Source organism: Anser anser (assembly GCF_964211835.1).
Source record: "Anser anser genome assembly, chromosome: 3".
NCBI lineage: Eukaryota > Metazoa > Chordata > Aves > Anseriformes > Anatidae > Anser > Anser anser.
In genome coordinates, this window is record NC_139722.1 from 104,773,596 (window position 1) to 104,800,873 (window position 27,278).

The 27,278-nt window shown below is 52.2% G+C and overlaps 3 protein-coding genes across 3 annotated transcripts in view; 1 reads left to right on the forward strand and 2 right to left on the reverse strand.

Moving 5' to 3' along the window:
• Positions 1-1,327: 1,327 nt before the first annotated feature.
• Positions 1,328-6,897, reverse strand: LOC310895924 (uncharacterized protein; the record flags this gene model as incomplete). Its single annotated transcript, XM_083827640.1, has 4 exons — positions 1,328-1,626; positions 1,792-1,874; positions 3,999-4,539; positions 6,855-6,897. 4 exons carry the CDS (start codon positions 6,895-6,897, stop codon positions 1,328-1,330), a joined length of 966 nt encoding a protein of 321 aa, XP_083683766.1.
• LOC310896028 (uncharacterized protein) lies at positions 2,670-17,226 on the reverse strand. The gene is made up of 3 exons (XM_083827845.1): positions 17,074-17,226; positions 15,199-15,303; positions 2,670-13,246 (listed from the first exon to the last, which is right to left on the reverse strand). The coding sequence occupies exon 3, from the start codon at positions 13,188-13,190 to the stop codon at positions 12,429-12,431; it is 762 nt and encodes a 253-aa protein (XP_083683971.1). The 5' UTR covers positions 13,191-13,246; positions 15,199-15,303; positions 17,074-17,226; the 3' UTR covers positions 2,670-12,428.
• Positions 17,226-27,278, forward strand: part of LOC310896027 (ankyrin repeat domain-containing protein 9-like) — a 63,726-nt gene continuing 53,673 nt past the window's right edge. The window contains exon 1 of the mRNA XM_083827844.1: positions 17,226-27,211. The gene's annotated coding sequence lies outside the window, so the exon portion shown is untranslated. The remainder of the gene's footprint in view (positions 27,212-27,278) is intronic.

Genomic DNA, 27,278 nt, shown 5'->3' on the forward strand with positions numbered 1-27,278 from the left:
CGACCGCTTGCAGTCGTACCACACCTGAGAATTCCTGGGGGAACCACAGAATGGCTTGGGTTGGAAGGGACCTGAAAGATCATCTAGTTCCAGCCCCCGTGGAGGTTTTTCCAACTTTAGTGATTTTATGATTCTATGAAATACGTTCTCTGCCCCCATCTTGCTCATGCAGACAGTCAAATGAAGGCCATCAAGCTGGTGCTATGATTTCTACTTGGTAAATACATGCTGACTGTTCCCAGCTATCTTGCCCGGTACCTGTTTGGGAACGGAATCCAAGAGAACTTATCGCATGTTCTTTGCACGGATGTCAGGTTGTCCTGTTGCTCTTTGAGACTATGTAAAGATTTGCATCTACAATCTCCTGAAGCAAGGAGTTTAGAGATGCACGGTGTGTGAAGAGCCGCTTCCTTCCGGTTGTTGAGAACTTCCTAATAGCTAGTTTAATTTCTTGTCCTCATACAAGACAGCACAATGAACAAATGTGTATTATATATCCAAGCCAGTCCTCTCCTGTTGGCAGGTCCTGTACGCGGCGCTCCTGGCACTTTTTATTTAGCCACTTTATGACTGGCCTGTGCCCAGCAAGGCATGAGGGAATGGTGTGATATGGCCCAGGGTGGGCATTGACCAAGACGGACACATCCAATGTGAGTGTGATCCCCTCTTCATTTGCCTGCCCCCATCGGGACTTCCTCTTCCCTTTGGCACCCTGAGGTGGCCTCGCCACCTAATGAGGACGGGGACAGCCAAGGTTTTGCTCTCCCAGAGCCACCCTGCGCCTGCCTTTCACTTCCCTGCCAGTGCTCCCAGGCCCTCGGAACACGGCAAGAGCCCAAAGAGGGACATCCAAATGGTCCCATGAGCCCTGCGTAGGGGCTGCTCTCTGCAAGTCCCACTCTGCTGAGGTGGGCGGCATGGTTAGGGGTGCCATGTTCTTCATCCCGCAGCCCTGGCTTGTCGGCACCGTGGTGAGCCTCAGAGCCCTCCCAGACGTCTCTGCTCGTATCAGTGCACTGCCCAGAAGGGGTGGAATTTTTACAGGAATGGGTTTATTTAATAGGAATGGGTTTAATGGATTGCACGGGGGTAGGAATAGTCAGTGATGGGGATGCCTCCACGTTCCCTCACAGCTTCTGTCCCTCGCAGCACAGGCAGCAGCAGATGTTTTCCACCGGACACCCGCTTTCCTGGTGCCCAACCCTGAGTCTCGAGGGCGGTGCTGAACGTGGAGCGCGGCGCGCTGCTCTTAGGGGACTGATGGCAGTGCCTGGGGCTCTGCCAGCGACCCTGCAGGCAAGCCCCAGTGGTGGCGCAGCTTCTTCTCTCAGACGTGCATCTCCAGGGCCTCCCGCACATCCTCATGCAGGAACAGGGCCTCCGCAGAAAACAAGTAGGAGGGGGCAGGACGGGAGGGCAGCAGCGTGGGAGCCGTGCGGCGTGCCATCCTGTACGTGTACCTCCTGTGGGACTGCTGCACCATGGTGGGGAGAGCTCCCAGCTTGGTCTCTAGGGACTTCCTCAGGGTGTGCATCCACAGGAGCTTCCAGAAGCCCAGTCCTTGCTCCAGCCTTGCCACGGGACGAGGATCCACACCACTCCTGCAGCCGTGCGGCGCCTCAGCATCTGCAAGAGAGGGGGGACGCGGAGCGCCGTGAGCAAGTGTCTGCGGGGACGGGCCCTGCGCCTGGGCCAGGTGGCCAGCTGGCCTCTGAAGGTGGGGCCCGGCTGCCCCTGGCTCGGATGCAGCCCGGCCCTGGGCAGCAGCGGGGCCCTAGGGGACCCCAGCACCTGCAGGAGCCAGGGCCGAGGAGAACTCCAACTGAGTCGTCCGCCTTCCTGTGACTTCCCCTGCCTCGGCTCCCAGCACAGACCTGCTGGCAGAGAGCAGCCTCAGTGAGCCTGGCCCCGGCTGAGCCCACCGAGAGTCCTCGTGTCCCATCCCGCAAAGCACTGGGATCCCCCCGAGCCCCCAGCCCCCCCTGCCCTGCCAGGCTTCCTGAGAAGGGCTGGCCTGGAGCCTCCCTCCTACCTGGCGCCACAATTAGGGGGCTCGTTCGGGATCTTGTCGCCTGCTAAAGATTTCTTGCCAGCACAGACAGGAAGGTGCACCCCGCTGATTTCAGCGGTCCCTCGGCTGGAGAGGGACGAAGCGAAAGAGAGACGAGCGAAAAGAGAGTCTCGGGGGTTTGGGCCCTTAGCTGTACGGTACCCCGAGCACGGTGAAGTGAGTTGCGGCCAGGTGTGTGGCCAGGCCGGCCACTTCAAATAGGAGTATCCGGAGCGGAAGAAGGAGAGATTGCTGCTATAAATTCAGAATAGGGGAGTCAGGGCTTCTCAGAAAGCAGCTAGTTCCCTGATAAAGGAAAAAGTGTACCTCAAGGTTCCTCAAGCGTACCTCAATGTGGATCACTCTATGTGATATACGGAGTAATAATTCGTGTCGAGAAGAGGGTTGATGTTAATAAAGAAGGGGGAGCTGTGGGAGCGTGGCCATGGGGGTCGACAAGCCCCACGGTTGGTGATAACGTCGGACTCTTAACGATGAGGCCATCAGGAATGTAAAGAGTTTAGAGGGAACAAAGAAGGGTGATTCAGGAGACGCCGTGCCGCCAGGCCGTCTCGGGTTGCTTGTTCTCCCGCCGTTAAGGCATGGAAGTTGCTGGGGGTTTGCTGGTTGCCGGGCAAAGTTGTTCGACCAGTGAAGAGTTACTGGAGAAGGACTGCTGTGGGGCGAATGGTGTAAGAAGGGAGCCTGTCCTCGACGACGAAAACAGCAACAGGGACATGAACAACGGGAACAGGGACAGGCTGACAGAACAGGGACCAGGACAGGAACACGGACGTCGATCGCCTAATGAAGATGGGTTCGGCCAAACTCAGCAAACCGCTCTAAGAAGCTCGTCTAGAAAGTCGCTGGAAATAGGCGCACCGGAGCTGGAAGGAAGCTCAAGCTGAGAGAAGCGGACCCGCGCACACAACTGCCCCTCGCTGGCCGAAGGTAAGCAGTTGCGTGCTATGGGGAATCAGACGGCCTTAGCAGCAAAGGCTGCCCCGGGAACCTTACAGCTTATTCCCTTTATTAGCAATCGGACAGTTTATGATCCTGAAACACGGGACCGAACTGAGGTCAGGGTGTGGGACTCTGCTACTAAAAACGAGAAGGTTGCGGTGGGATGGCTCGGCACCTGGCGAGCAGTCTCTGAGGCCCTGAAGAGCCGTGTGCGCCCACAGTCAGAGACGTGTGGTTTGCCGGACGGTGAGGGAGCTGCGGGCTCCTCCACCGACCCTCCTGCTACGCCACAGCCCCCCCGCCGCTACCGCCATCGCAGGCCTTTGCTGTCACCCCCTGGTGAGCTGGGCGTTCCTTTTGATCCGGGCCCCATAGGCCCTGAAAAGGAGCCGGGTCTGTTTCCCTTCGATCCGGGAGGAACAGGCTACGTAAGGCCCGAAGGCCGAGGTGCTTAACAACTTGCAGCGAGACATACTGTTCCCACGACTAGCCCTGGGATTCTCCGGTGTTTGTAATCAAGAAAAGGAATGGAAAATGGAGACTGTTACATGATCTGAGAAAAATTAATGAAGTCGTGGAAGACATGGGAGCACTTCAGCCAGGATTACCAACTCCAACTGTGTTCCCCCAGTCATGGACATTAACAGTAATAGACTTCAAGGATTGTTTGTTAAACACTTGCCAGAATTCGGAAAACTTTGCCATGTTTGTGTTTCAATTGGTACCTTTTCTGATTGTACATATGTATAGGCGTACTCGGGTTTCTTATGAACATGTAAAAGCAACGTTCTGTATATTTAGAAAGTTTGACGGTTGTGCGTGCATGTTGGTAGAGCACAGACTCCCCGTGCACCCAGCGCCGTTTACTTGCCTTTTATAAATATTACTAAATTCAGATTGAGTTGTATCTTCTTTTGTAACACCCTGCAATTATCATTACGGGCAAAACAAGACTTAGCATAGGAAGATTAATAAAAGGTATTACCTATTGCTGACGGGCTGAAGCGGTGAGAAACAGAGAAGCAAGCTGGGGGCACCTTCCCCCATCCACTCTCTTCCACCTCTTCCCTGCTCTGAGGGGCAGGGGGGGCCGGGAGTGGGGGCTGCAGTCAGTCCGTGGTGCTTCGTTTCCGCTGCTCCTTCACGGTCACTCTCCCCCCTGCTCTGTTGTGGGGCGCCGACCTTCCTGGGCTGGTCCTGTGTGGGTTTCTCCACGGGCAGCGAAAAACGGGCTCTTTGGGAGCTGCTCTGGTGTGGGGTCCCTCTCGTGGGGTGCCGACCTTCCTGGGCTGCTCCGGAATGGGCTGCACCTTGGAGATCTGCTCCACTGCGGTACACCGTGGGCTGCAGGGAGGTCTGCCTTCCCCAGCAGGGGCCTCCCTGTGGGCCGCGGGGGGGCTTCGGTTCTGGCACCTGGAGCACCTCTGCACTGCACTCCCCCTCCTCTGCACTGACCTTGGTGTCTGCAGGGAGCGTCGAGTAGCTCGTGAACCGGTAGTACTCAGGCAATGAGGAGCTGGCTGAAACTGGCCCTTACCTAACGTGGGGCAGCTGCTGGATTCTTCTCACAGGGCCTACCCTGCAGCCCCCTCCGCTACCAGAACCTTCTGTGTGAACCCAGTACACTGAGGCAGCTGGGTCATTAATGGCCTGTAAAGAATCAGGGCTTAAATTAACTAAAGAAACCCTAAATGTGATGGGGCTAGAAGGGGCTGGGATAACAGTGCCACTCTTTGGGGACACCAAGCTGAGACTAGGGATAGAATGATCACTGGGCAATTACTGTATGCACCCGAGGCAGGGACTAAGTTGTTGGGAAAGGATTTGGTAATCAAATTGGGCATTCAAAGAGTAAATCGATAGGTTAGAATAATGGTGTTATTAATGGGGTGCTCTCAGACCCTGAGAACAAAGATATATTTGCCTTCGAGTGGAAAGACTGAAATGTCTTGCATGTGCAGGGAGCAATATTACTGACCGTGGGTGTGGAAATGTCCATGAAAAATGGAATAATCCATACTGTACCGAATATGGTAGCCACGGGAATGCTAATGTACATAACGCACACCGGATACAACATGAGAATCCTGTAACCGGATGGCCTGTCCCGAATGGCAAGGGGCGGTACTGGCGATGTGGCAATAAAGCCAGGAAGGTGTTGCCCCTAGGATGGAAGGGAGCTTGCACCCTGGAGGCAATAATTCCAAGCGTAAGTATTATTGAAGACCCACAAAGCCAAAGCCCCCTTGAGACCACAGGCAGAATTAAGCAGACTTCAGATAATCCTCTAGTAAAATTCTCTAGCGTTTCACAGTTTTGCAAGGTGGTTTTTACCGTGGTTAGGGGTGAGTGAATTAGAAAACGCCATTGTAAATATCTCAGCTATAATTGAAGAGCTAGAAAATAAGTTTGATAAGTTTGCAAAAATAGTACTCTAGAATCGAATAGTATTAAGATTTCTTAATAACCTCACAAGGAGGAGAGTGCACTGTAATTAATACTAGTTGCTGTATATGTGTACATCAAATGGGACGAATTTGACTGACCTCAAAAATATTTGAGAAAAACAAACAAAGAAACAAAAAAAACAACACAAAAAGATCCTACACAGAGTAGCTCACGATGACAGTTCCTGGGGATTTAGAAACATTTGGGAGAAACTAACTTCGTGGTTACCTGAATAGAATTGGTTCAAACAACTATTTGTTGGTATTGTAATAATATTGGCATTGTATATCTATCATCCCCTGTGACACCCGAAGAAGAATATTGCACCTTAATGTTGGAAAAACTCAAGAGTGCGGCATGTGAAGAGGTGCAAAAACAACAATAGAAGTAAGAAAAGAAGAGGGGGGAATTGTGAGAAACTAAGTTGTGTTTTTGCAGTAGAGAATTACTGTTCTGTATGCCAAGGTAGTTGTGTAGTCATAATAAGGAGAAATGCTAAGTAGGTAAGTGGACAGTAGATGGCCTGACTGTTCCAAAATAAGGTAGCAGCTTGAGAAAAACAGCATGAGCAGTGTGAGAACAGGAAAACAAAGATCACAAGTTCTCAAAACATAAGAAAGGAGAAATTAAAGGGTTGAAAAACAGAAAAAATTGTACATATATGGTCCAGAGGAGAGTCGAGTAGCTTGTGAACCTGTAGTGCTCAACCAATGAGGAAACAGGGGAGGTGATCCGGCGTCGGGTAACAGGGAATAAAAGGTTATGATTTGTTTGCTAAAGTGCGCTCCTAATTGACAGGACGCCCGCCATTGCAATCGCGAATAAAATAGCTTCACAGAAGATCCTGTCTGAAGAAAATTATTTGTGATTTTTCTCACAGACTCCAACAATAGCTTGTATTGGCAGGCTTAGTAATGGAAACAACAGAAACTGGGAGTAAACAGCATTTGAGAATCATGACAAGACCTAGCACCCTTTATCTCAGAGAAGGAAGCAAAAGGAAGGGGAAAAAAAAAAAAGAATGAGGTAAGGACAAAGTGCATCAGAGGTTATGGGGCCAGCGTATCAGGGGGACCACATCTTGTTGGCATTCCAGCAAAGAGGAGTTTTAAGGAGAGATTCAAAGGAGGATAATTTGCAGGTATTTGTGGAGACAATTAAATGATGACAGCTGTAAGAAGGAAACACCCCATGAAAGTAGCCAGCTACCAAATCCCACCATCAATTGACATCTTATGCATAACATAGTCCAGGGTTATGCCAGAGTTCATCTTGCTTCCACATGAAGTCATAAGCGTTTCTGAATTAAATATACACTTAAGAAAAATCTTAAGGCAAGGTGAGGTTTCCTATGAAAATGAGACCTGGAAAACTTGAAGAGCACAGGACTTACTCCTGCTTGAATTCAAGTCTCCCGAGAGATTTCTTGGATCCATCTGTACGCACGTGAATCTAACCAACACAGGCCACGCCAGCCAGGAAGAAATAGGCACCAACGAGGACAAAACAGGACCTCACTTCTGGTCCCCAGCACAGGGAATATCCTCAGCAGCAGTAAATGCAAAAAACAGAAAGCTATGCATGGACTTCCAGATTGAAACTACCTTTCTTCACAAAACAAATTGCATTGCTTTCCCGGTGCTTGTCAAGTGAGAGACAATGGTAGTTAAAGGACATTTCTACAATCCACAATTCCCAACTGAGAAAACTTGAAAAGACATTTAATACATGAGACCTGAAGAAATTGTGAAGCATTGCAGTTGTGAAATCCATTAGTACATACAGCTTTCAAGGAATGCTAAAAAATTGGGGATGCGTAGAACAAGCTTAGCAACCTTAGAAACTCAGAATATTTGCTGTGTAAAAGTTGTGGTATATTTCAAGAAAACAACCCCTCAAAATGTATGATAGTTTTCCTTGTTTTTCCTGCACTACCTGCATGACATTGTTCCAGGTGCCTGGATTTCAGTTCAAAGTAGCAGAAAAGAAAATGTGTGAATTGACCAGATTCAACCAAAAAGTCATAAGCATTTCTGAATTAAATATACACTTAAGAAAAATCTTCTGTCTCACAGTTGTGTCCAAAAAACATTCCTCAGGTTTTCTGAAGCCCTTAGTGTACACACTGAGAAGGCCAATGTGAGCACTGGCATCTCCTTGGTCCTTTCTGTTTGTATAGCTCGTAGTAAAAACAAGTGCACAGAGTGCATGAATACACTAGCAGTTGGATGTCCAGTACTAGCTTGTTCTCTTAAACCCTCCCCAGGTTATTCCCCTTTCCCTGTCTGGAAGCATTAATCAGGGAGGTTAACAGGCTGAGTGTCCTGGGTTTAAACCGCCCGCCTTGTCCATAGACAAATGAATTGACTAAGCGCTAGTATATTTGTCATTAGGCATTCATATCTGGATTTTCTTCTGAGATGGCTATAAGCTATTGGTTAATGGGGTAAAATTAGATTTTTACAGGACTCTGTGCAGATAATTTTCTTAGAATATCTCTTTCTGCTGAAGAGCCAGCCTGGCAAGATTATAAAATGTGACGTTTCACCACTGTCTGGTTGATTGCTCCTCAAACAGCAGAACTGTGGCTACAAGTGGTAGCCTGTGGCTCCTCCAGTAAAGCTTCTGCACTAGCACAGAAGAGCTGTAATAAGGGAAATGTCCCATTAATGTACAAGCAAGCCCAAAGCTCTCAGCTCGGAGCATCACTGGACACGAAGGAAATTTCACGTTTGATCTAGAGCATTGTTATTCTGGGGAACCTCAGGTCCGGAACTTTGATGTCTTCAAATTCTAGGCACAGCCTGCTTAACTTGAACTCATCCATCTTCACGTGATGAATCCAAAGAAAGACTAATACCAAGGAAACTCCCTCTCAACAAAATCTCAGAGAAATGTCGAGTCGTCTTAAACCACGTAAATGCTAAATAATATAAAACCTGGCTGGACAAAAAACTTGCTATCAAATATGCCAAAAGCTGTCTTGCAACGATGGAGGCAGAAGCGGGTAGGGATTTCCACATTTTCTCCCTTTTTTCCCATAAACATTTTCCTCAGAAATGTCGTTTCCCATATTCTAACTTCCCTTTCAGGCTGAGGAAGGTACACGAAGAAAGCTCTGCGTTTTTCCAGGGGTATGAAGTATTTCATCTCCAGGACACTGTTATCTGCAGTCAGCTGAGGTGCTTCAGACAAATAATCCCCATCCCAACAGACAGTAAAGAGAACGTATGATATCTTCTAGTTGCTAATTGACAGGAGTCCACAAAATCACCACCAAGATGTTCCACATGAGCTTTTTATTTAGCGCTAGCGGTGATGCAAAGGGATAGGTAGGCCACAGAAATATTCTACAAAAGATGAGGGGTAACCTGCTCTACGTTTAGCAGAGCTTATTTGCCCCAGCAAGAGGTCTGTGGGAGGGCAGTGTTATCCATTCTAAACTGGTGACTTGTCTCTGGTCCTACATACGTCCGTTACTGAGCTCTTTATATCATCCTGTTTTGCTTTCCTTCCCTCGCTTGTTAAATTTTCCTCAACAGACACAGTTTCATGAAGTTCTCTGTGGCTGGGAGAAACTCCCCCCCTCAGCACACCCCCGGCTCTCACTTGTTATTCTCAGTTGAAATCCTCAAAAAGGCCGGATGCTTAAACAAAAGTTGGCAGTGTTTAGGCTGACATGTGCCACTTTTGTGTTCTCTTGTCTGGTAGCTCCTGCTTTTAGCTCCCAGCCAGCCCGTGCTTGTTTTTTTTCTCTCCCTCGGAGACTTTCTTGGGAGAGTGTTGGCCATTTTGCTCTGAGTCCTTGTCTGAGCTTGCATGGGAGCGTTGGTTACTCTCACTGATACTTCTGTATTTTAGTAACATAAAATTAATATTGCGAATAGTGAGCGGCGACGGGTGCCCACCACGGTAAATTATAAGAGGCAGAGTTCCCAGAGGAGAGGAGAGGAAGAGAAAGGGAAGTGGGAAAGAGAGGAGAGGATCCTCCCTGCGTTCCTCCCTGCCCCGCCTCAACTGCCCCGCGCAAACTGCCTGTGCTAACTGCCAAGCCAGTCCTCTCCTCTTGGCAGGTCCTGTACGCGGCGCTCCTGGCACTTTTTCTTTAGCCATTTTATGACTGGCCTATGCCATCAAAAATGGTCCCATGAGCCCTGCGTAGGGGCTGCTCTCTGCAAGTCCCACTCTGCTGAGGTGGGCGGCATGGTTAGGGGTGCCATGTTCTTCATCCCGCAGCCCTGGTTTGTCGGCACCGTGGTGAGCCTCAGAGCCCTCCCAGACGTCTCTGCTCGTATCAGCGCACTGCCCAGAAGGGGTGGAATTTTAATAGGAATGGGTTTATTTAATAGGAATTATGCCACGGGACAAGGATCCGCACCAGCGGGCAGGCTGCCATCCTTGTGAGCCGCGTCAGAGCCTGGGGGGGGGGCAAGCCGGCCTCGTGGCGCACAGGAGCCATCTCGACGAGCTCCTCGGCCTGTCGGAGAGGCCCAGCATCGCGGGGAAGTGTGGCTGCCCCCTGGGTGTTCAGCGCTGTATGCTGGGGAAAGAGGCTCCTCTGCTTTCTCTTCCGCAGCACTGGCTGCCACCAGGACCTGAGGGATGTTCCCTCGGCTGGGCGGAATGAGCTGGCCGTGGCCCCGTGCCGGCAGGAGTCGCTGGAGTCCCGAGAGGAGGAGGAGTACGGACAGCAGGAGGGTCTTGCCTGCCTGGCAAGGAGCCGCTGCTGCCTCTCCCTGACAGCCTGGCTGCAGCGCCCGCAGTCCTGATCGTAGCAGAGCAGCGTGCCCATGGGTCTGCTGCCCACCCAGAGCAGGCTGCTCCTGCAGCCGTGCGGCGCCTCAGCATCTGCAAGAGAGGGGGGACGCGGAGCGCCGTGAGCAAGTGTCTGCGGGGACGGGCCCTGCGCCTGGGCCAGGTGGGCAGCTGGCCTCTGGAGGTGGGGCCCGGCTGCCCCAGAGACAAGCGTCTGTGCCATCCTCTGGAGAAGCCTCTCCGTGCGACACTGGCCTCGGTGGCTGCTGTCACCGGGGGATAAGGGCAGGAGTGAGACTGTGAGGTCGCTGCCAGCTCTGTGACACCACCGAGCGCATCAGAGAGCCCAGGCGCAGGGCACAGACGCGGGACCGGGGAAGGGCACCCAGCAGTGCCAGGGGCTGGGGGCTCTGCAGGGAGCCCCTGGGCAGGAGGCTGGGGTAGGCCAGGCCCTGCTGGCTGGGGAGAGCACTTCGTGGCTGTCAGGAGAGGGCAGTAAGACTGAGGAAGCCGTGTGTTTCACTGGCCTCAAGGCTCCTGAAGCCTCACGGCTCCAGGTTCAAGGGAATTGCTGCCCATGAAAGCTTCCTCGTGCCACCCTGGGGCCATGGAAACAACACCTGCAAACAGTTTCGTTTCCTTCAGTGGCAATTGTCTGCATCCATTTAACAGCCACGTTATTTTGCTGGTGTCCTCCTTCTGTTTGCTTTGGGGATCTGCAGACAAGCATGCTTAGAGTTATTAGAAAGCGCCTCATGGCGATAAACAAATTACGCTTCTCACCACAAGTTACGACATCTCGCCATCTGTCAACCTGTGTATGATGGTCGTCATTGGTCCGTGTAGTTCATGGCTCCTATCCTTTACGACTCGGAGCTTCAGAGGGTTGGTGGATGGGGCGGTCCTTGCGGGAGCTCCCCCAGACAGCTGGTCTCTTTGGGCAATGTCACTTCTAGCGCCTCGACTGCTTGCAGTCGTACCACACCTGAGAATTCCTGGGGGAACCACAGAATGGCTTGGGTTGGGAGGGACCTCAAAGATCATCTAGTTCCAGCCCCCCTGGAGGTTTTTCCAACTTTAGTGTTTTATGATTCTATGAAACACGTTCTCTGCCCCCATCTTGCTCATGCAGACAGTCAAATGAAGGCCATCAAGCTGGTGCTATGATTTCTACTTGGTAAATACATGCTGACTGTTCCCAGCTATCTTGCCCGGTACCTGTTTGGGAACGGAATCCAAGAGAACTTATCGCATGTTCTTTGCACGGATGTCAGGTTGTCCTGTTGCTCTTTGAGACTATGTAAAGATTTGCATCTACAATCTCCTGAAGCAAGGAGTTTAGAGATGCACGGTGTGTGAAGAGCCACTTCCTTCCGGTTGTTGAGAACTTCCTAATAGCTAGTTTAATTTCTTGTCCTCATACAAGACAGCACAATGAACAAATGTGTATTATATATCCAAGCCAGTCCTCTCCTGTTGGCAGGTCCTGTACGCGGCGCTCCTGGCACTTTTTATTTAGCCACTTTATGACTGGCCTGTGATCAACAAGGCATGAGGGAATGGTGTGATATGGCCCAGGGTGGGCATTGACCAAGACGGACACATCCAATGTGAGTGTGATCCCGTCTTCATTTGCCTGCCCCCATCGGGACTTCCTCTTCCCTTTGGCACCCTGAGGTGGCCTCGCCACCTAATGAGGACGGGGACAGCCAAGGTTTTGCTCTCCCAGAGCCACCCTGCGCCTGCCTTTCAGTTCCCTGCCAGTGCTCCCAGGCCCTCGGAACACGGCAAGAGCCCAAGGAGGGACATCCAAATGGTCCCATGAGCCCTGCGTAGGGGCTGCTCTCTGCAAGTCCCACTCTGCTGAGGTGGGCGGCATGGTTAGGGGTGCCATGTTCTTCATCCCGCAGCCCTGGTTTGTCGGCGCCATGGGGAGCCTCAGAGCCCTCCCAGACGTCTCTGCTCGTATCAGTGCACTGCCCAGAAGGGGTGGAATTTTAATTGGAATGGGTTTATTTAATAGGAATGGGTTTAATGGATTGAATGGATGGGGTAGGAATAGTCAGTGATGGGGAGGCTTCCACGTTCCCTCGCAGCTTCTGTCCCTCGCAGCACAGGCAGCAGATGATGTTTTCCACCGGACACCCGCTTTCCTGGTGCCCAACCCTGAGTCTGGAGGGCGGTGCTGAACGTGGAGCGCGGCGCGCTGCTCTTAGGGGACTGATGGCAGTGCCTGGGGCTCTGCCAGCGACCCTGCAGGCAAGCCCCAGTGGTGGCGCAGCTTCTTCTCTCGGATGTGCATCTCCAGGAACTCCCGCACATCCTCATGCAGGAACAGGGCCTCCGCAGAAAAGAAGTAGGAGGGGGCAGGACGGGAGGGCAGCAGCGTGGGAGCCGTGCGGCGTGCCATCCTGTACGTGTACCTCCTGTGGGACTGCTGCACCATGGTGGGGAGAGCTCCCAGCTTGGTCTCCAGGGACTTCCTCAGGGTGTGCATCCGCAGGAGCTTCCAGAAGCCCAGTCCTTGCTCCAGCCTTGCCACTGGACGAGGATCCGCACCAGCGGGCAGGGTGCCATCCTTGTGAGCTGCATCAGAGCCTGTGGTGGGGGGCAAGCCGGCCTCGTGGCGCACAGGAGCCATCTTGACGAGCTCCTCGGCCTGTCTGAGAGGCCCAGCATCGCGGGGAAGTGTGGCTGCCCCCTGGGTGTTCAGCGCTGTATGCTGGGGAAAGAGGCTCCTCTGCTTTCTCTTCCGCAGCACTGGCTGCCACCAGGACCTGAGGGATGTTCCCTCGGCTGGGCGGAATGAGCTGGCCGTGGCCCCGTGCCGGCAGGAGTCGCTGAAGTCCCGAGAGGAGGAGGAGTACGGACAGCAGGAGGGTCTTGCCCGCCTGGCAAGGAGCCTGTGGTGCCTCTCCCTGACAGCCTGGCTGCAGCGCCCGCAGTCCTGATCGTAGCAGAGCAGCGTGCCCATGGGTCTGCTGCCCACCCAGAGCAGGCTGCTCCTGCAGCCGTGCGGCGCCTCAGCATCTGCAAGAGAGGGGGGACGCGGAGCGCCGTGAGCAAGTGTCTGCGGGGACGGGCCCTGCGCCTGGGCCAGGTGGGCAGCTGGCCTCCGGAGGTGGGGCCCGGCTGCCCCAGAGACAAGCGTCTGTGCCATGCTCTGGAGAAGCCTCTCCGTGCGACACTGGCCTCGGTGGCTGCTGTCACCGGGGGATAAGGGCAGGAGTGAGACTGTGAGGTCGCTGCCAGCTCTGTGACACCACCGAGCGCATCAGAGAGCCCAGGCGGAGGGCACAGACCAGGGACCAGGGAAGGGCACCCAGCAGGGCCAGGGGCTGGGGGCTCTGCAGGGAGCCCCTGGGCAGGAGGCTGGGGTAGGCCAGGCCCTGCTGGCTGGGGAGAGCACTTCGTAGCTGTCAGGAGAGGGCAGTAAGACTGAGGAAGCCGTGCGTTTCACTGGCCTCAAGGCTCCTGAAGCCTCACGGCTCCAGGTTCAAGGGAATTGCTGCCCATGAAAGCTTCCTCGTGCCACCCTGGGGCCATGGAAACAACACCTGCAAACAGTTTCGTTTCCTTGAGTGGCAATTGTCTGCATCCATTTAACAGCCAGGTTATTTTGATGGTGTCCTCCTTCTGTTTGCTTTGGGGATGTACAGACAAGCATGCTTCGAGTTATTAGAAAGCGCCTCAGGGCGATAAACAAATTACGCTGCTCACCACAAGTTACGACATCTCGCCATCTGTCAACCTGTGTATGATGGTCGTCATTGGTCCGTGTAGTTCATGGCTCCTATCCTTTACGACTCGGAGCTTCAGAGGGTTGGTGGATGGGGCGCTCCTTGCGGGAGCTCCCCCAGACAGCTGGTCTCTTTGGGCAATGTCACTTCTAGCGCCTCGACTGCTTGCAGTCGTACCACGCCTGAGAATTCCTGGGGGAACCACAGAGTGGCTTGGGTTGGAAGGGACCTGAAAGATCATCTAGTTCCAGCCCCCCTGGAGGTTTTTCCAACTTTAGTGATTTCATGATTCTATGAAACACGTTCTCTGCCCCCATCTTGCTCATGCAGACAGTCAAATGAAGGCCATCAAGCTGGTGCTATGATTTCTACTTGGTAAATACATGCTGACTGTTCCCAGCTATCTTGCCCGGTACCTGTTTGGGAACGGAATCCAAGAGAACGTATCGCATGTTCTTTGCACGGATGTCAGGTTGTCCTGTTGCTCTTTGAAACTATGTAAAGATTTGCATCTACAATCTCCTGAAGCAAGGAGTTTAGAGATGCACGGTGTGTGAAGAGCCACTTCCTTCCGGTTGTTGAGAACTTCCTAATAGCTAGTTTACTTTCTTGTCCTCATACAAGACAGCACAATGAACAAATGTGTATTATATATCCAAGCCAGTCCTCTCCTGTTGGCAGGTCCTGTACGCGGCGCTCCTGGCACTTTTTATTTAGCCACTTTATGACTGGCCTGCGATCAGCAAGGCATGAGGGAATGGTGTGATATGGCCCAGGGTGGGCATTGACCAAGACGGACACATCCAATGTGAGTGTGATCCCCTCTTTATTTGCCTGCCCCCATCGGGACTTCCTCTTCCCTTTGGCACCCTGAGGTGGCCTCGCCACCTGATGAGGACGTGGGCAGCTGGCCTCTGAAGGTGGGGCCCGGCTGCCCCTGGCTCGGATGAAGCCTGGCCCTGGGCAGCAGCAGGGCCCTAGGGGACCCCAGCACCTGCAGGAGCCAGCGCCAGGGCTGAGGAGAGCTCTACCTGAGTCGTCCGTCTTCCTGCGCCTTCCCCTGCCTCGGCTCCCGGCACAGACCTGCTGGCAGAGAGCAGCCCCCCAGTGAGCCTGGGCCCGGCTAAGCCCACCGAGAGGCCTCGTGTCCCGTCCCGCAAAGCACTGGGATCCCCCCGAGCCCCCAGCCCCCCTGCCCTGCCAGGCTTCCTGAGAAGGGCTGGCCTGGAGCCTCCCTCATACCTGGCGCCACAATTTGGGGGCTCGTCTGGGATCTTGTCGCCTGCCGAAGATTTCTTGCCAGCACAGACAGGAAGGTGCACCCCGCTGATTTCAGCGGTCCCTCGGCTGGAGAGGGATGAAGCGAAAGAGAGATGAGCGAAAAGAGTCTCGGGGGTTTGGGCCCTTAGCTGTACGGTACCCCGAGCACGGTGAAGTGAGGTGCGGCCAGGTGTGTGGCCAGGCCGGCCACTTCAAATAGGAGTATCCGGAGCGGAAGAAGGAGAGATTGCTGCTATAAATTCAGAATAGGGGAGTCAGGGCTTCTCAGAAAGCAGCTAGTTCCCTGATAAAGGAAAAAGTGTACCTCGAGGTTCCTCAAGCGTACCTCAATGTGGATCACTCTATGTGATATACGGAGTAATAATTCGTGTCGAGAAGAGGGTTGATGTTAATAAAGAAGGGGGAGCTGTGGGAGCGTGGCCATGGGGGTCGACAAGCCCCACGGTTGGTGATAACGTCGGACTCTTAACGATGAGGCCATCAGGAATGTAAAGAGTTTAGAGGGAACAAAGAAGGGTGATTCAGGAGACGCCGTGCCGCCACGCCGTCTCGGGTTGCTTGTTCTCCCGCCGTTAAGGCATGGAAGTTGCTGGGGGTTTGCTGGTTGCCGGGCAAAGTTGTTCGACCAGTGAAGAGTTACTGGAGAAGGACTGCTGTGGGGCGAATGGTGTAAGAAGGGAGCCTGTCCTCGACGACGAAAACAGCAACAGGGACATGAACAACGGGAACAGGGACAGGCTGACAGAACAGGGACCAGGACAGGAACAGGGACGTCGATCGCCTAATGAAGATGGGTTCGGCCAAACTCAGCAAACCGCTCTAAGAAGCTCGTCTAGAAAGTCGCTGGAAATAGGCGCACCGGAGCTGGAAGGAAGCTCAAGCTGAGAGAAGCGGACCCGCGCACACAACTGCCCCTCGCTGGCCGAAGGTAAGCAGTTGCGTGCTATGGGGAATCAGACGGCCTTAGCAGCAAAGGCTGCCCCGGGAACCTTACAGCTTATTCCCTTTATTAGCAATCGGACAGTTTATGATCCTGAAACACGGGACCGAACTGAGGTCAGGGTGTGGGACTCTGCTACTAAAAACGAGAAGGTTGCGCTGGGAAGCTGCGGGCTCCTCCACCGACCCTCCTGCTACGCCACAGCCCCCCCGCCGCTACCGCCATCGCAGGCCTTTGCTGTCACCCCCTGGTGAGCTGGGCGTTCCTTTTGATCCGGGCCCCATAGGCCCTGAAAAGGAGCCGGGTCTGTTTCCCTTCGATCCGGGAGGAACAGGCTACGTAAGGCCCGAAGGCCGAGGTGCTTAACAACTTGCAGCGAGACATACTGTTCCCACGACTAGCCCTGGGATTCTCCGGTGTTTGTAATCAAGAAAAGGAATGGAAAATGGAGACTGTTACATGATCTGAGAAAAATTAGTGAAGTCGTGGAAGACATGGGAGCACTTCAGCCAGGATTACCAACTCCAACTGTGTTCCCCCAGTCATGGACATTAACAGTAATAGACTTCAAGGATTGTTTGTTAAACACTTGCCAGAATTCGGAAAACTTTGCCATGTTTGTGTTTCAATTGGTACCTTTTCTGATTGTACATATGTATAGGCGTACTCGGGTTTCTTATGAACATGTAAAAGCAACGTTCTGTATATTTAGAAAGTTCGACGGTTGTGCGTGCGTGTTGGTAGAGCACAGACTCCCCGTGCACCCAGCGCCGTTTACTTGCCTTTTATAAATATTACTCAATTCAGATTGAGTTGTATCTTCTTTTGTAACACCCTACAATTATCGTTACGGGCAAAACAAGACTTAGCATAGGAAGATTAATAAAAGGTATTACCTATTGCTGACGGGCTGAAGCGGTGAGAAACAGAGAAGCAAGCTGGGGGCACCTTCCCCCATCCACTCTCTTCCACCTCTTCCCTGCTCTGAGGGGCACGGGGGGGGCAGGAGTGGGGGCTGCAGTCAGTCCGTGGTGCTTCGTTTCCGCTGCTCCTTCACGGTCACTCTCCCCCCTGCTCTGTTGTGGGGCGCCGACCTTCCTGGGCTGCTCCTGTGTGGGTTTCTCCACGGGCAGCGAAAAACGGGCTCTTTGGGAGCTGCTTTGGGACCTTCCTGGGCTGCTCCGGAATGGGCTGCACCTTGGAGATCTGCTCCACTGCGGTACACCGTGGGCTGCAGGGAGGTCTGCCTTCCCCAGCAGGGGCCTCCCTGTGGGCCGCGGGGGGGCTTCGGCTCTGGCACCTGGAGCACCTCTGCACTGCACTCCCCCTCCTCTGCACTGACCTTGGTGTCTGCAGGGAGCGTCGAGTAGCTCGTGAACCGGTGGTACTCAGGCAATGAGGAGCTGGCTGAAACTGGCCCTTATCTAACGTGGGGCAGCTGCTGGATTCTTCTCACAGGGCCTACCCTGCAGCTCCCTCCGCTACCAGAACCTTCTGTGTGAACCCAGTACACTGAGGCAGCTGGGTCATTAATGGCCTGTAAAGAATCAGGGCTTAAATTAACTAATGAAACCCTAAATGTGATGGGGGTAGAAGGGGCTGGGATAACAGTGCCACTCTTTGGGGACACCAAGCTGAGACTAGGGATAGAATGACCACTGGGCAATTATTGTATGCACCCGAGGCAGGGACTAAGTTGTTGGGAAAGGATTTGGTAATCAAATTGGGCATTCAAAGAGTAAATCGATAGGTTAGAATAATGGTGTTATTAATGGGGTGCTCTCAGACCCTGAGAACAAAGATATATTTGCCTTCGAGTGGAAAGACTGAAATGTCTTGCATGCGCAGGGAGCAATATTACTGACCGTGGGTGTGGAAATGTCCATGAAAAAGGGAACAATCCATACTGTACCGAATATGGTAGCCACGGGAATGCTAATGTACATAACGCACACCGGATACAACATGAGAATCCTGTAACCGGATGGCCTGTCCCGAATGGCAAGGAGCGGTACTGGCTATGTGGCAATAAAGCCAGGAAGGTGTTGCCCCTAGGATGGAAGGGAGCTTGCACCCTGGAGGCAATAATTCCAAGCGTAAGTATTATTGAAGACCCACAAAGCCAAAGCCCCCTTGAGACCACACGCAGAGTTAAGCAGACTTCAGATAATCCTCTAGTAAAATTCTCTAGCATTTCGCAGTTTTGCAAGGTGGTTTTTACCGTGGTTAGGGGTGAGTGAATTAGAAAACGCCATTGTAAATATCTCAGCTATAATTGAAGAGCTAGAAAATAAGTTTGATAAGTTTGCAAAAATAGTACTCTAGAATCGAATAGTATTAGGATTTCTTAATAACCTCACAAGGAGGAGAGTGCACTGTAATTAATACTAGTTGCTGTATATGTGTACATCAAATGGGACGAATTTGACTGACCTCAAAAATATTTGAGAAAAACAAAAAACAAACAAAAAACAAACAATACCAACACAAAAAGATCCTACACAGAGTAGCTCACGATGACAGTTCCTGGGGATTTAGAAACATTTGGGAGAAACTAACTTCGTGGTTACCTGAATAGAATTGGTTCAAACAACTATTTGTTGGTATTGTAATAATATTGGCATTGTATATCTATCATCCCCCTTGACACCCGAAGAAGAATATTGCACCTTAATGTTGGAAAAACTCAAGAGTGCGGCATGTGAAGAGGTGCAAAAACAACAATAGAAGTAAGAAAAGAAGAGGGGGGAATTGTGAGAAACTAAGTTGTGTTTTTGCAGTAGAGAATTACTGTTCTGTATTCCAAGGTAGTTGTGTAGTCATAATAAGGAGAAATGCTAAGTAGGTAAGTGGACAGTAGATGGCCTGACTGTTCCAAAATAAGGTAGCAGCTTGAGAAAAACAGGCTGAACAGTGTGAGAACAGGAAAACAAAGATCACAAGTTCTCAAAACATAAGAAAGGAGAAATTAAAGGGTTGAAAAACAGAAAAAATTGTACATATATGGTCCAGAGGAGAGTCGAGTAGCTTGTGAACCTGTAGTGCTCAACCAATGAGGAAACAGGGGAGGTGATCCGGCGTCGGGTAACAGGGAATAAAAGGTTATGATTTGTTTACTAAAGTGCGCTCCTAATTGACAGGACGCCCGCCATTGCAATCGCGAATAAAATAGCTTCACAGAAGATCCTGTCTGAAGAAAATTATTTGTGATTTTTCTCACAGACTCCAACAATAGCTTGTATTGGCAGGCTTAGTAATGGAAACAACAGAAACTGGGAGTAAACAGCATTTGAGAATCATGACAAGACCTAGCACCCTTTATCTCAGAGAAGGAAGCAAAAGGAAGGGGAAAAAAAAAAAAAGAATGAGGTAAGGACAAAGTGCATCAGAGGTTATGGGGCCAGCGTATCAGGGGGACCACATCTTGTTGGCATTCCAGCAAAGAGGAGTTTTAAGGAGAGATTCAAAGGAGGATAATTTGCAGGTATTTGTGGAGACAATTAAATGAAGACAGCTGTAAGAAGGAAACACCCCATGAAAGTAGCCAGCTACCAAATCCCACCATCAATTGACATCTTATGCATAACATAGTCCAGGGTTATGCCAGAGTTCATCTTGCTTCCACATAAAGTCATAAGCGTTTCTGAATTAAATATACACTTAAGAAAAATCTTAAGGCAAGGTGAGGTTTCCTATGAAAATGAAACCTGGAAAACTTGAAGAGCACAGGACTTACTCCTGCTTGAATTCAAGTCTCCCGAGAGATTTCTTGGATCCATCTGTACGCATGTGAATCTAACCAACACAGGCCACGCCAGCCAGGAAGAAATAGGCACCAACAAGGACAAAACAGGACCTCACTTCTGGTCCCCAGCACAGGGAATATCCTCAGCAGCAGTAAATGCCAAAACCAGAAAGCTATTCATGGACTTCCAGATTGAAACTACCTTTCTTCACAAAACAAATTGCATTGCTTTCCCGGTGCTTGTCAAGTGAGAGACAATGGTAGTTAAAGGACATTTCTACAATCCACAATTCCCAACTGAGAAAACTTGAAAAGACATTTAATATATGAGACGCGAAGAAATTGTGAAGCATTGCAGTTGTGAAATCCATTAGTACATACAGCTTTCAGGGAATGCTAAAAAATTGGGGATGCGTAGAACAAGCTTAGCAACCTTAGAAACTCAGAATATTTGCTGTGTAAAAGTTGTGGTATATTTCAAGAAAACAACCCCTTAAAATGTATGATAGTTTTCCTTGTTTTTCCTGCACTACCTGCATGACATTGTTCCAGGCGCCTGGATTTCAGTTCAAAGTAGCAGAAAAGAAAATGTATAAATTGAATAGATTCAACCAAAAAGTCATAAGTGTTTCTGAATTAATATACACTTAAGAAAAATCTTCTGTCTCACAGTTGTGTCCAAAAAACATTCCTCAGGTTTTCTGAAGCCCTTAGTGTACACACTGAGAAGGCCAATGTGAGCACTGGCATCTCCTTGGTCCTTTCTGTTTGTATAGCAATAGTAAAAACAAGTGCACAGAGTGCATGAATACACTAGCAGTTGGATGTCCAGTACTAGCTTGTTCTCTTAAACCCTCCCCAGGTTATTCCCCTTTCCCTGTCTGGAAGCATTAATCAGGGAGGTTAACGGTCTGAGCGTCCTGGGTTTAAACTGCCCGCCTTGTCCATAGACAAATGAATTGACTAAGCGCTAATATATTTGTCATTAGGCATTCATATCTGAATTTTCTTCTGAGATGGCTATAAGCTATTGGTTAATGGGGTAAAATTAGATTTTTACAGGACTCTGTGCAGATAATTTTCTTAGAATATCTCTTTCTGCTGAAGAGCCAGCCTGGCAAGATTAAAAAACGTGACGTTTCACCACTGTCTGGTTGATTGCTCCTCAAACAGCAGAACTGTGGCTACAAGTGGTAGCCTGTGGCTCCTCCAGTAAAGCTTCTGCACTAGCACAGAAGAGCTGTAATAAGGGAAATGTCACATTAATGTACAAGCAAGCCCAAAGCTCTCAGCTCGGAGCATCACTGGACACGAAGGAAATTTCACGTTTGATCTAGAGCAGAGTTATTCTGGGGAACCTCAGGTCCGGAACTTTGATGTCTTCAAATTCTAGGCACAGCCTGCTTAACTTGAACTCATCCATCTTCACGTGATGAATCCAAAGAAAGACTAATACCAAGGAAACTCCCTCTCAACAAAATCTCAGAGAAATGTCGAGTCATCTTAAACCACGTAAATGCTAAATAATATAAAACCTGGCTGGACAAAAAACTTGCTATCAAATATGCCAAAAGCTGTCTTGCAATGATGGAGGCAGAAGCGGGTAGGGATTTCCACATTTTCTCCCTATTTTCCCATAAACATTTTTCTCAGAAATGTCGTTTCCCATATTCTAACTTCCCTTTCAGGCTGAGGAAGGTACACGAAGAAAGCTCTGCGTTTTTCCCGGGGTATGAAGTATTTCATCTCCAGGACACTGTTATCTGCAGTCAGCTGAGGTGCTTCAGACAAATAATCCCCATCCCAACAGACAGTAAAGAGAACATATGATATCTTCTAGTTGCTAATTGACAGGAGTCCACAAAATCACCACCAAGATGTTCCACATGAGCTTTTTATTTAGCGCTAGCGGTGATGCAAAGGGATAGACAGGCCACAGGAATATTCTACAAAAGATGAGGGGTAACCTGCTCTACGTTTAGCAGAGCTTATTTGCCCCAGCAAGAGGTCTGTGGGAGGGCAGTGTTATCCATTCTAAACTGGTGACTTGTCTCTGGTCCTACATACGTCCGTTACTGAGCTCTTTATATCATCCTGTTTTGCTTTCATTCCCTCGCTTGTTAAATTTTCCTCAACAGACACAGTTTCATGAAGTTCTCTGTGGCTGGGAGAAACTCCCCCCCTCAGCACACCCCCGGCTCTCACTTGTTATTCTCAGTTGAAATCCTCAAAAAGGCCGGATGTTTAAACAAAAGTTGGCAGTGTTTAGGCTGACATGTGCCACTTTTGTGTTCTCTTGTCTGGTAGCTCCTGCTTTTAGCCCCCAGCCAGCCTGTACTTGTTTTTTTTCTCTCCCTCGGAGACTTTCTTGGGAGAGTGTTGGCCATTTTGCTCTGAGTCCTTGTCTGAGCTTGCATGGGAGTGTTGGTTACTCTCACTGATACTTCTGTATTTTAGTAACATAAAATTAATATTTTGAATAGCGAGCGGCGACGGGTGCCCACCACGGTAAATTATAAGAGGCAGAGTTCCCAGAGGAGAGGAGAGGAAGAGAAAGGGAAGTGGGAAAGAGAGGAGAGGATCCTCCCTGCGTTCCTCCCTGCCCCGCCTCAACTGCCCCGCGCAAACTGCCTGTGCTAACTGCCAAGCCAGTCCTCTCCTCTTGGCAGGTCCTGTACGCGGCGCTCCTGGCACTTTTTATTTAGCCACTTTATGACTGGCCTGTGCCATCAAAAATGGTCCCATGAGCCCTGTGTAGGGGCTGCTCTCTGCAAGTCCCACTCTGCTGAGGTGGGCGGCATGGTTAGGGGTGCCATGTTCTTCATCCCGCAGCCCTGGTTTGTCGGCACCGTGGGGAGCCTCAGAGCCCTCCCAGATGTCTCTGCTCATATCAGTGCACTGCCCAGAAGGGGTGGAATTTTAATAGGAATGGGTTTATTTTATAGGAATTATGCCACGGGACAAGGATCCACACCAGCGGGCAGGCTGCCATCCTTGTGAGCCGCATCAGAGCCTGGGGGGGGCAAGCCGGCCTCGTGGCGCACAGGAGCCATCTTGACGAGCTCCTCGGCCTGTCTGAGAGGCCCAGCATCGCGGGGAAGTGTGGCTGCCCCCTGGGTGTTCAGCGCTGTATGCTGGGGAAAGAGGCTCCTCTGCTTTCTCTTCCGCAGCACTGGCTGCCACCAGGACCTGAGGGATGTTCCCTCGGCTGGGCGGAATGAGCTGGCCGTGGCCCCGTGCCGGCAGGAGTCGCTGGAGTCCCGAGAGGAGGAGGAGTACGGACAGCAGGAGGGTCTTGCCTGCCTGGCAAGGAGCCGCTGCTGCCTCTCCCTGACAGCCTGGCTGCAGCGCCCGCAGTCCTGATCGTAGCAGAGCAGCGTGCCCATGGGTCTGCTGCCCACCCAGAGCAGGCTGCTCCTGCAGCCGTGCGGCGCCTCAGCATCTGCAAGAGAGGGGGGACGCGGAGCGCCGTGAGCAAGTGTCTGCGGGGACGGGCCCTGCGCCTGGGCCAGGTGGGCAGCTGGCCTCTGGAGGTGGGGCCCGGCTGCCCCAGAGACAAGCGTCTGTGCCATGCTCTGGAGAAGCCTCTCCGTGCGACACTGGCCTCGGTGGCTGCTGTCACCGGGGGATAAGGGCAGGAGTGAGACTGTGAGGTCGCTGCCAGCTCTGTGACACCACCGAGCGCATCAGAGAGCCCAGGCGCAGGGCACAGACGCGGGACCAGGGAAGGGCACCCAGCAGGGCCAGGGGCTGGGGGCTCTGCAGGGAGCCCCTGGGCAGGAGGCTGGGGTAGGCCAGGCCCTGCTGGCTGGGGAGAGCCATTCGTAGCTGTCAGGAGAGGGCAGTAAGACTGAGGAAGCCGTGCGTTTTCACTGGCCTCAAGGCTCCTGAAGCCTCACGGCTCCAGGTTCAAGGGAACTGCTGCCCATGAAAGCTTCCTCATGCCACCCTGGGGCCATGGAAACACCTGCAAACAGTTTCGTTTCCTTCAGTGGCAATTGTCTGCATCCATTTAACAGCCACGTTATTTTGCTGGTGTCCTCCTTCTGTTTGCTTTGGGGATGTACAGACAAGCATGCTTCGAGTTATTAGAAAGCGCCTCATGGCGATAAACAAATTACGCTTCTCACCACAAGTTACGACATCTCGCCATCTATCAGCTTGTGTATGATGGTCGTCATTGGTCCGTGTAGTTCACGGCTCCTATCCTTTACGACTCGGAGATTCAGAGGGTTGGTGGATGGGGCGGTCCTTGCGGGAGCTCCCCCAGACAGCTGGTCTCTTTGGGCAATGTCACTTCTAGCGCCTCGACTGCTTGCAGTCGTACCACACCTGAGAATTCCTGGGGGAACCACAGAGTGGCTTGGGTTGGAAGGGACCTGAAAGATCATCTAGTTCCAGCCCCTCTGGAGGTTTTTCCAACTTTAGTGATTTCATGATTCTATGAAATACGTTCTCTGCCCCCATCTTGCTCATGCAGACAGTCAAATGAAGGCCATCAAGCTGGTGCTATGATTTCTACTTGGTAAATACATGCTGACTGTTCCCAGCTATCTTGCCCGGTACCTGTTTGGGAACGGAATCCAAGAGAACTTATCGCATGTTCTTTGCACGGATGTCAGGTTGTCCTGTTGCTCTTTGAGACTATGTAAAAATTTGCATCTACAATCTCCTGAAGCAAGGAGTTTAGAGATGCACGGTGTGTGAAGAGCCACTTCCTTCCGGTTGTTGAGAACTTCCTAATAGCTAGTTTAATTTCTTGTCCTCATACAAGACAGCACAATGAACAAATGTGTATTATATATCCAAGCCAGTCCTCTCCTGTTGGCAGGTCCTGTACGCGGCACTCCTGGCCCTTTTTATTTAGCCACTTTATGACTGGCCTGTGCCCAGCAAGGCATGAGGGAATGGTGTGATATGGCCCAGGGTGGGCATTGACCAAGACGGACACATCCAATGTGAGTGTGATCCCCTCTTTATTTGCCTGCCCCCATCGGGACTTTCTCTTCCCTTTGGCACCCTGAGGTGGCCTCGCCACCTAATGAGGGCGGGGACAGCCAAGGTTTTGCTCTCCCAGAGCCACCCTGCGCCTGCCTTTCACTTCCCTGCCAGTGCTCCCAGGCCCTCGGAACACGGCAAGAGCCCAAAGAGGGACATCCAAATGGTCCCATGAGCCCTGCGTAGGGGCTGCTCTCTGCAAGTCCCACTCTGCTGAGGTGGGCGGCATGGTTAGGGGTGCCATGTTCTTCATCCCGCAGCCCTGGTTTGTCGGCGCCATGGTGAGCCTCAGAGCCCTCCGAGACGTCTCTGCTCGTATCAGTGCACTGCCCAGAAGGGGTGGAATTTTTACAGGAATGGGTTTAATGGATTGAACAGGGGTAGGAATAGTCAGTGATGGGGAGGCCTCCACGTTCCCTCGCAGCTTCTGTCCCTCGCAGCACAGGCAGCAGATGATGTTTTCCACCGGACACCCGCTTTCCTGGTGCCCAACCCTGAGTCTGGAGGGCGGTGCTGAACGTGGAGCGCGGCGCGCTGCTCTTAGGGGACTGATGGCAGTGCCTGGGGCTCTGCCAGCGACCCTGCAGGCAAGCCCCAGTGGTGGCGCAGCTTCTTCTCTCGGACGTGCATCTCCAGGGCCTCCCGCACATCCTCATGCAGGAACAGGGCCTCCGCAGAAAAGAAGTAGGAGGGGGCAGGACGGGAGGGCAGCAGCGTGGGAGCCGTGCGGCGTGCCATCCTGTACGTGTACCTCCTGTGGGACTGCTGCACCATGGTGGGGAGAGCTCCCAGCTTGGTCTCCAGGGACTTCCTCAGGGTGTGCATCCGCAGGAGCTTCCAGAAGCCCAGTCCTTGCTCCAGCCTTGCCACGGGACGAGGATCCACACCACTCCTGCAGCCGTGCGGCGCCTCAGCATCTGCAAGAGAGGGGGGACGCGGAGCGCCGTGAGCAAGTGTCTGCGGGGACGGGCCCTGCGCCTGGGCCAGGTGGCCAGCTGGCCTCTGGAGGTGGGGCCCGGCTGCCCCTGGCTCGGATGCAGCCCGGCCCTGGGCAGCAGCGGGGCCCTAGGGGACCCCAGAACCTGCAGGAGCCAGGGCCGAGGAGAGCTCCAACTGAGTCATCCGCCTTCCTGCGCCTTCCCCTGCCTCGGCTCCCGGCACAGACCTGCTGGCAGAGAGCAGCCCCCAAGTGAGCCTGGCCCCGGCTAAGCCCACCGAGAGGCCTCGTGTCCCATCCCGCAAAGCACTGGGATCCCCCCGAGCCCCCAGCCCCCCTGCCCTGCCAGGCTTCCTGAGAAGGGCTGGCCTGGAGCCTCCCTCATACCTGGCGCCACAATTTGGGGGCTCGTTCGGGATCTTGTCGCCTGCTTAAGAGTTCTTGCCACCACAGACAGGAAGGTGCACCCTGCTGATTTCAGCGGTCCCTCGGCTGGAGAGGGACGAAGCGAAAGAGAGACGAGCGAAAAGAGTCTCGGGGGTTTGGGCCCTTAGCTGTACGGTACCCCGAGCACGGTGAAGTGAGGTGCGGCCAGGTGTGTGGCCAGGCCGGCCACTTCAAATAGGAGTATCCGGAGCGGAAGAAGGAGAGATTGCTGCTATAAATTCAGAATAGGGGAGTCAGTGCTTCTCAGAAAGCAGCTAGTTCCCTGATAAAGGAAAAAGTGTACCTCAAGGTTCCTCAAGCGTACCTCAGTGTGGATCACTCTATGTGATATACGGAGTAATAATTCGTGTCGAGAAGAGGGTTGATGTTAATAAAGAAGGGGGAGCTGTGGGAGCGTGGCCATGGGGGTCGACAAGCCCCACGGTTGGTGATAACATCGGACTCTTAACGATGAGGCCATCAGGAATGTAAAGAGTTTAGAGGGAACAAAGAAGGGTGATTCAGGAGACGCCGTGCCGCCAGGCCGTCTCGGGTTGCTTGTTCTCCCGCCGTTAAGGCATGGAAGTTGCTGGGGGTTTGCTGGTTGCCGGGCAAAGTTGTTCGACCAGTGAAGAGTTACTGGAGAAGGACTGCTGTGGGGCGAATGGTGTAAGAAGGGAGCCTGTCCTCGACGACGAAAACAGCAACAGGGACATGAACAACGGGAACAGGGACAGGCTGACAGAACAGGGACCAGGACAGGAACACGGACGTCGATCGCCTAATGAAGATGGGTTCGGCCAAACTCAGCAAACCGCTCTAAGAAGCTCGTCTAGAAAGTCGCTGGAAATAGGCGCACCGGAGCTGGAAGGAAGCTCAAGCTGAGAGAAGCGGACCCGCGCACACAACTGCCCCTCGCTGGCCGAAGGTAAGCAGTTGCGTGCTATGGGGAATCAGACGGCCTTAGCAGCAAAGGCTGTCCCGGGAACCTTACA

Bases quoted from the DNA above. Each gene is read 5' to 3' on its own strand.
- LOC310896028 (XM_083827845.1), bottom strand. From the start codon at position 13,190: ATGGGCACGCTGCTCTGCTACGATCAGGACTGCGGGCGCTGCAGCCAG.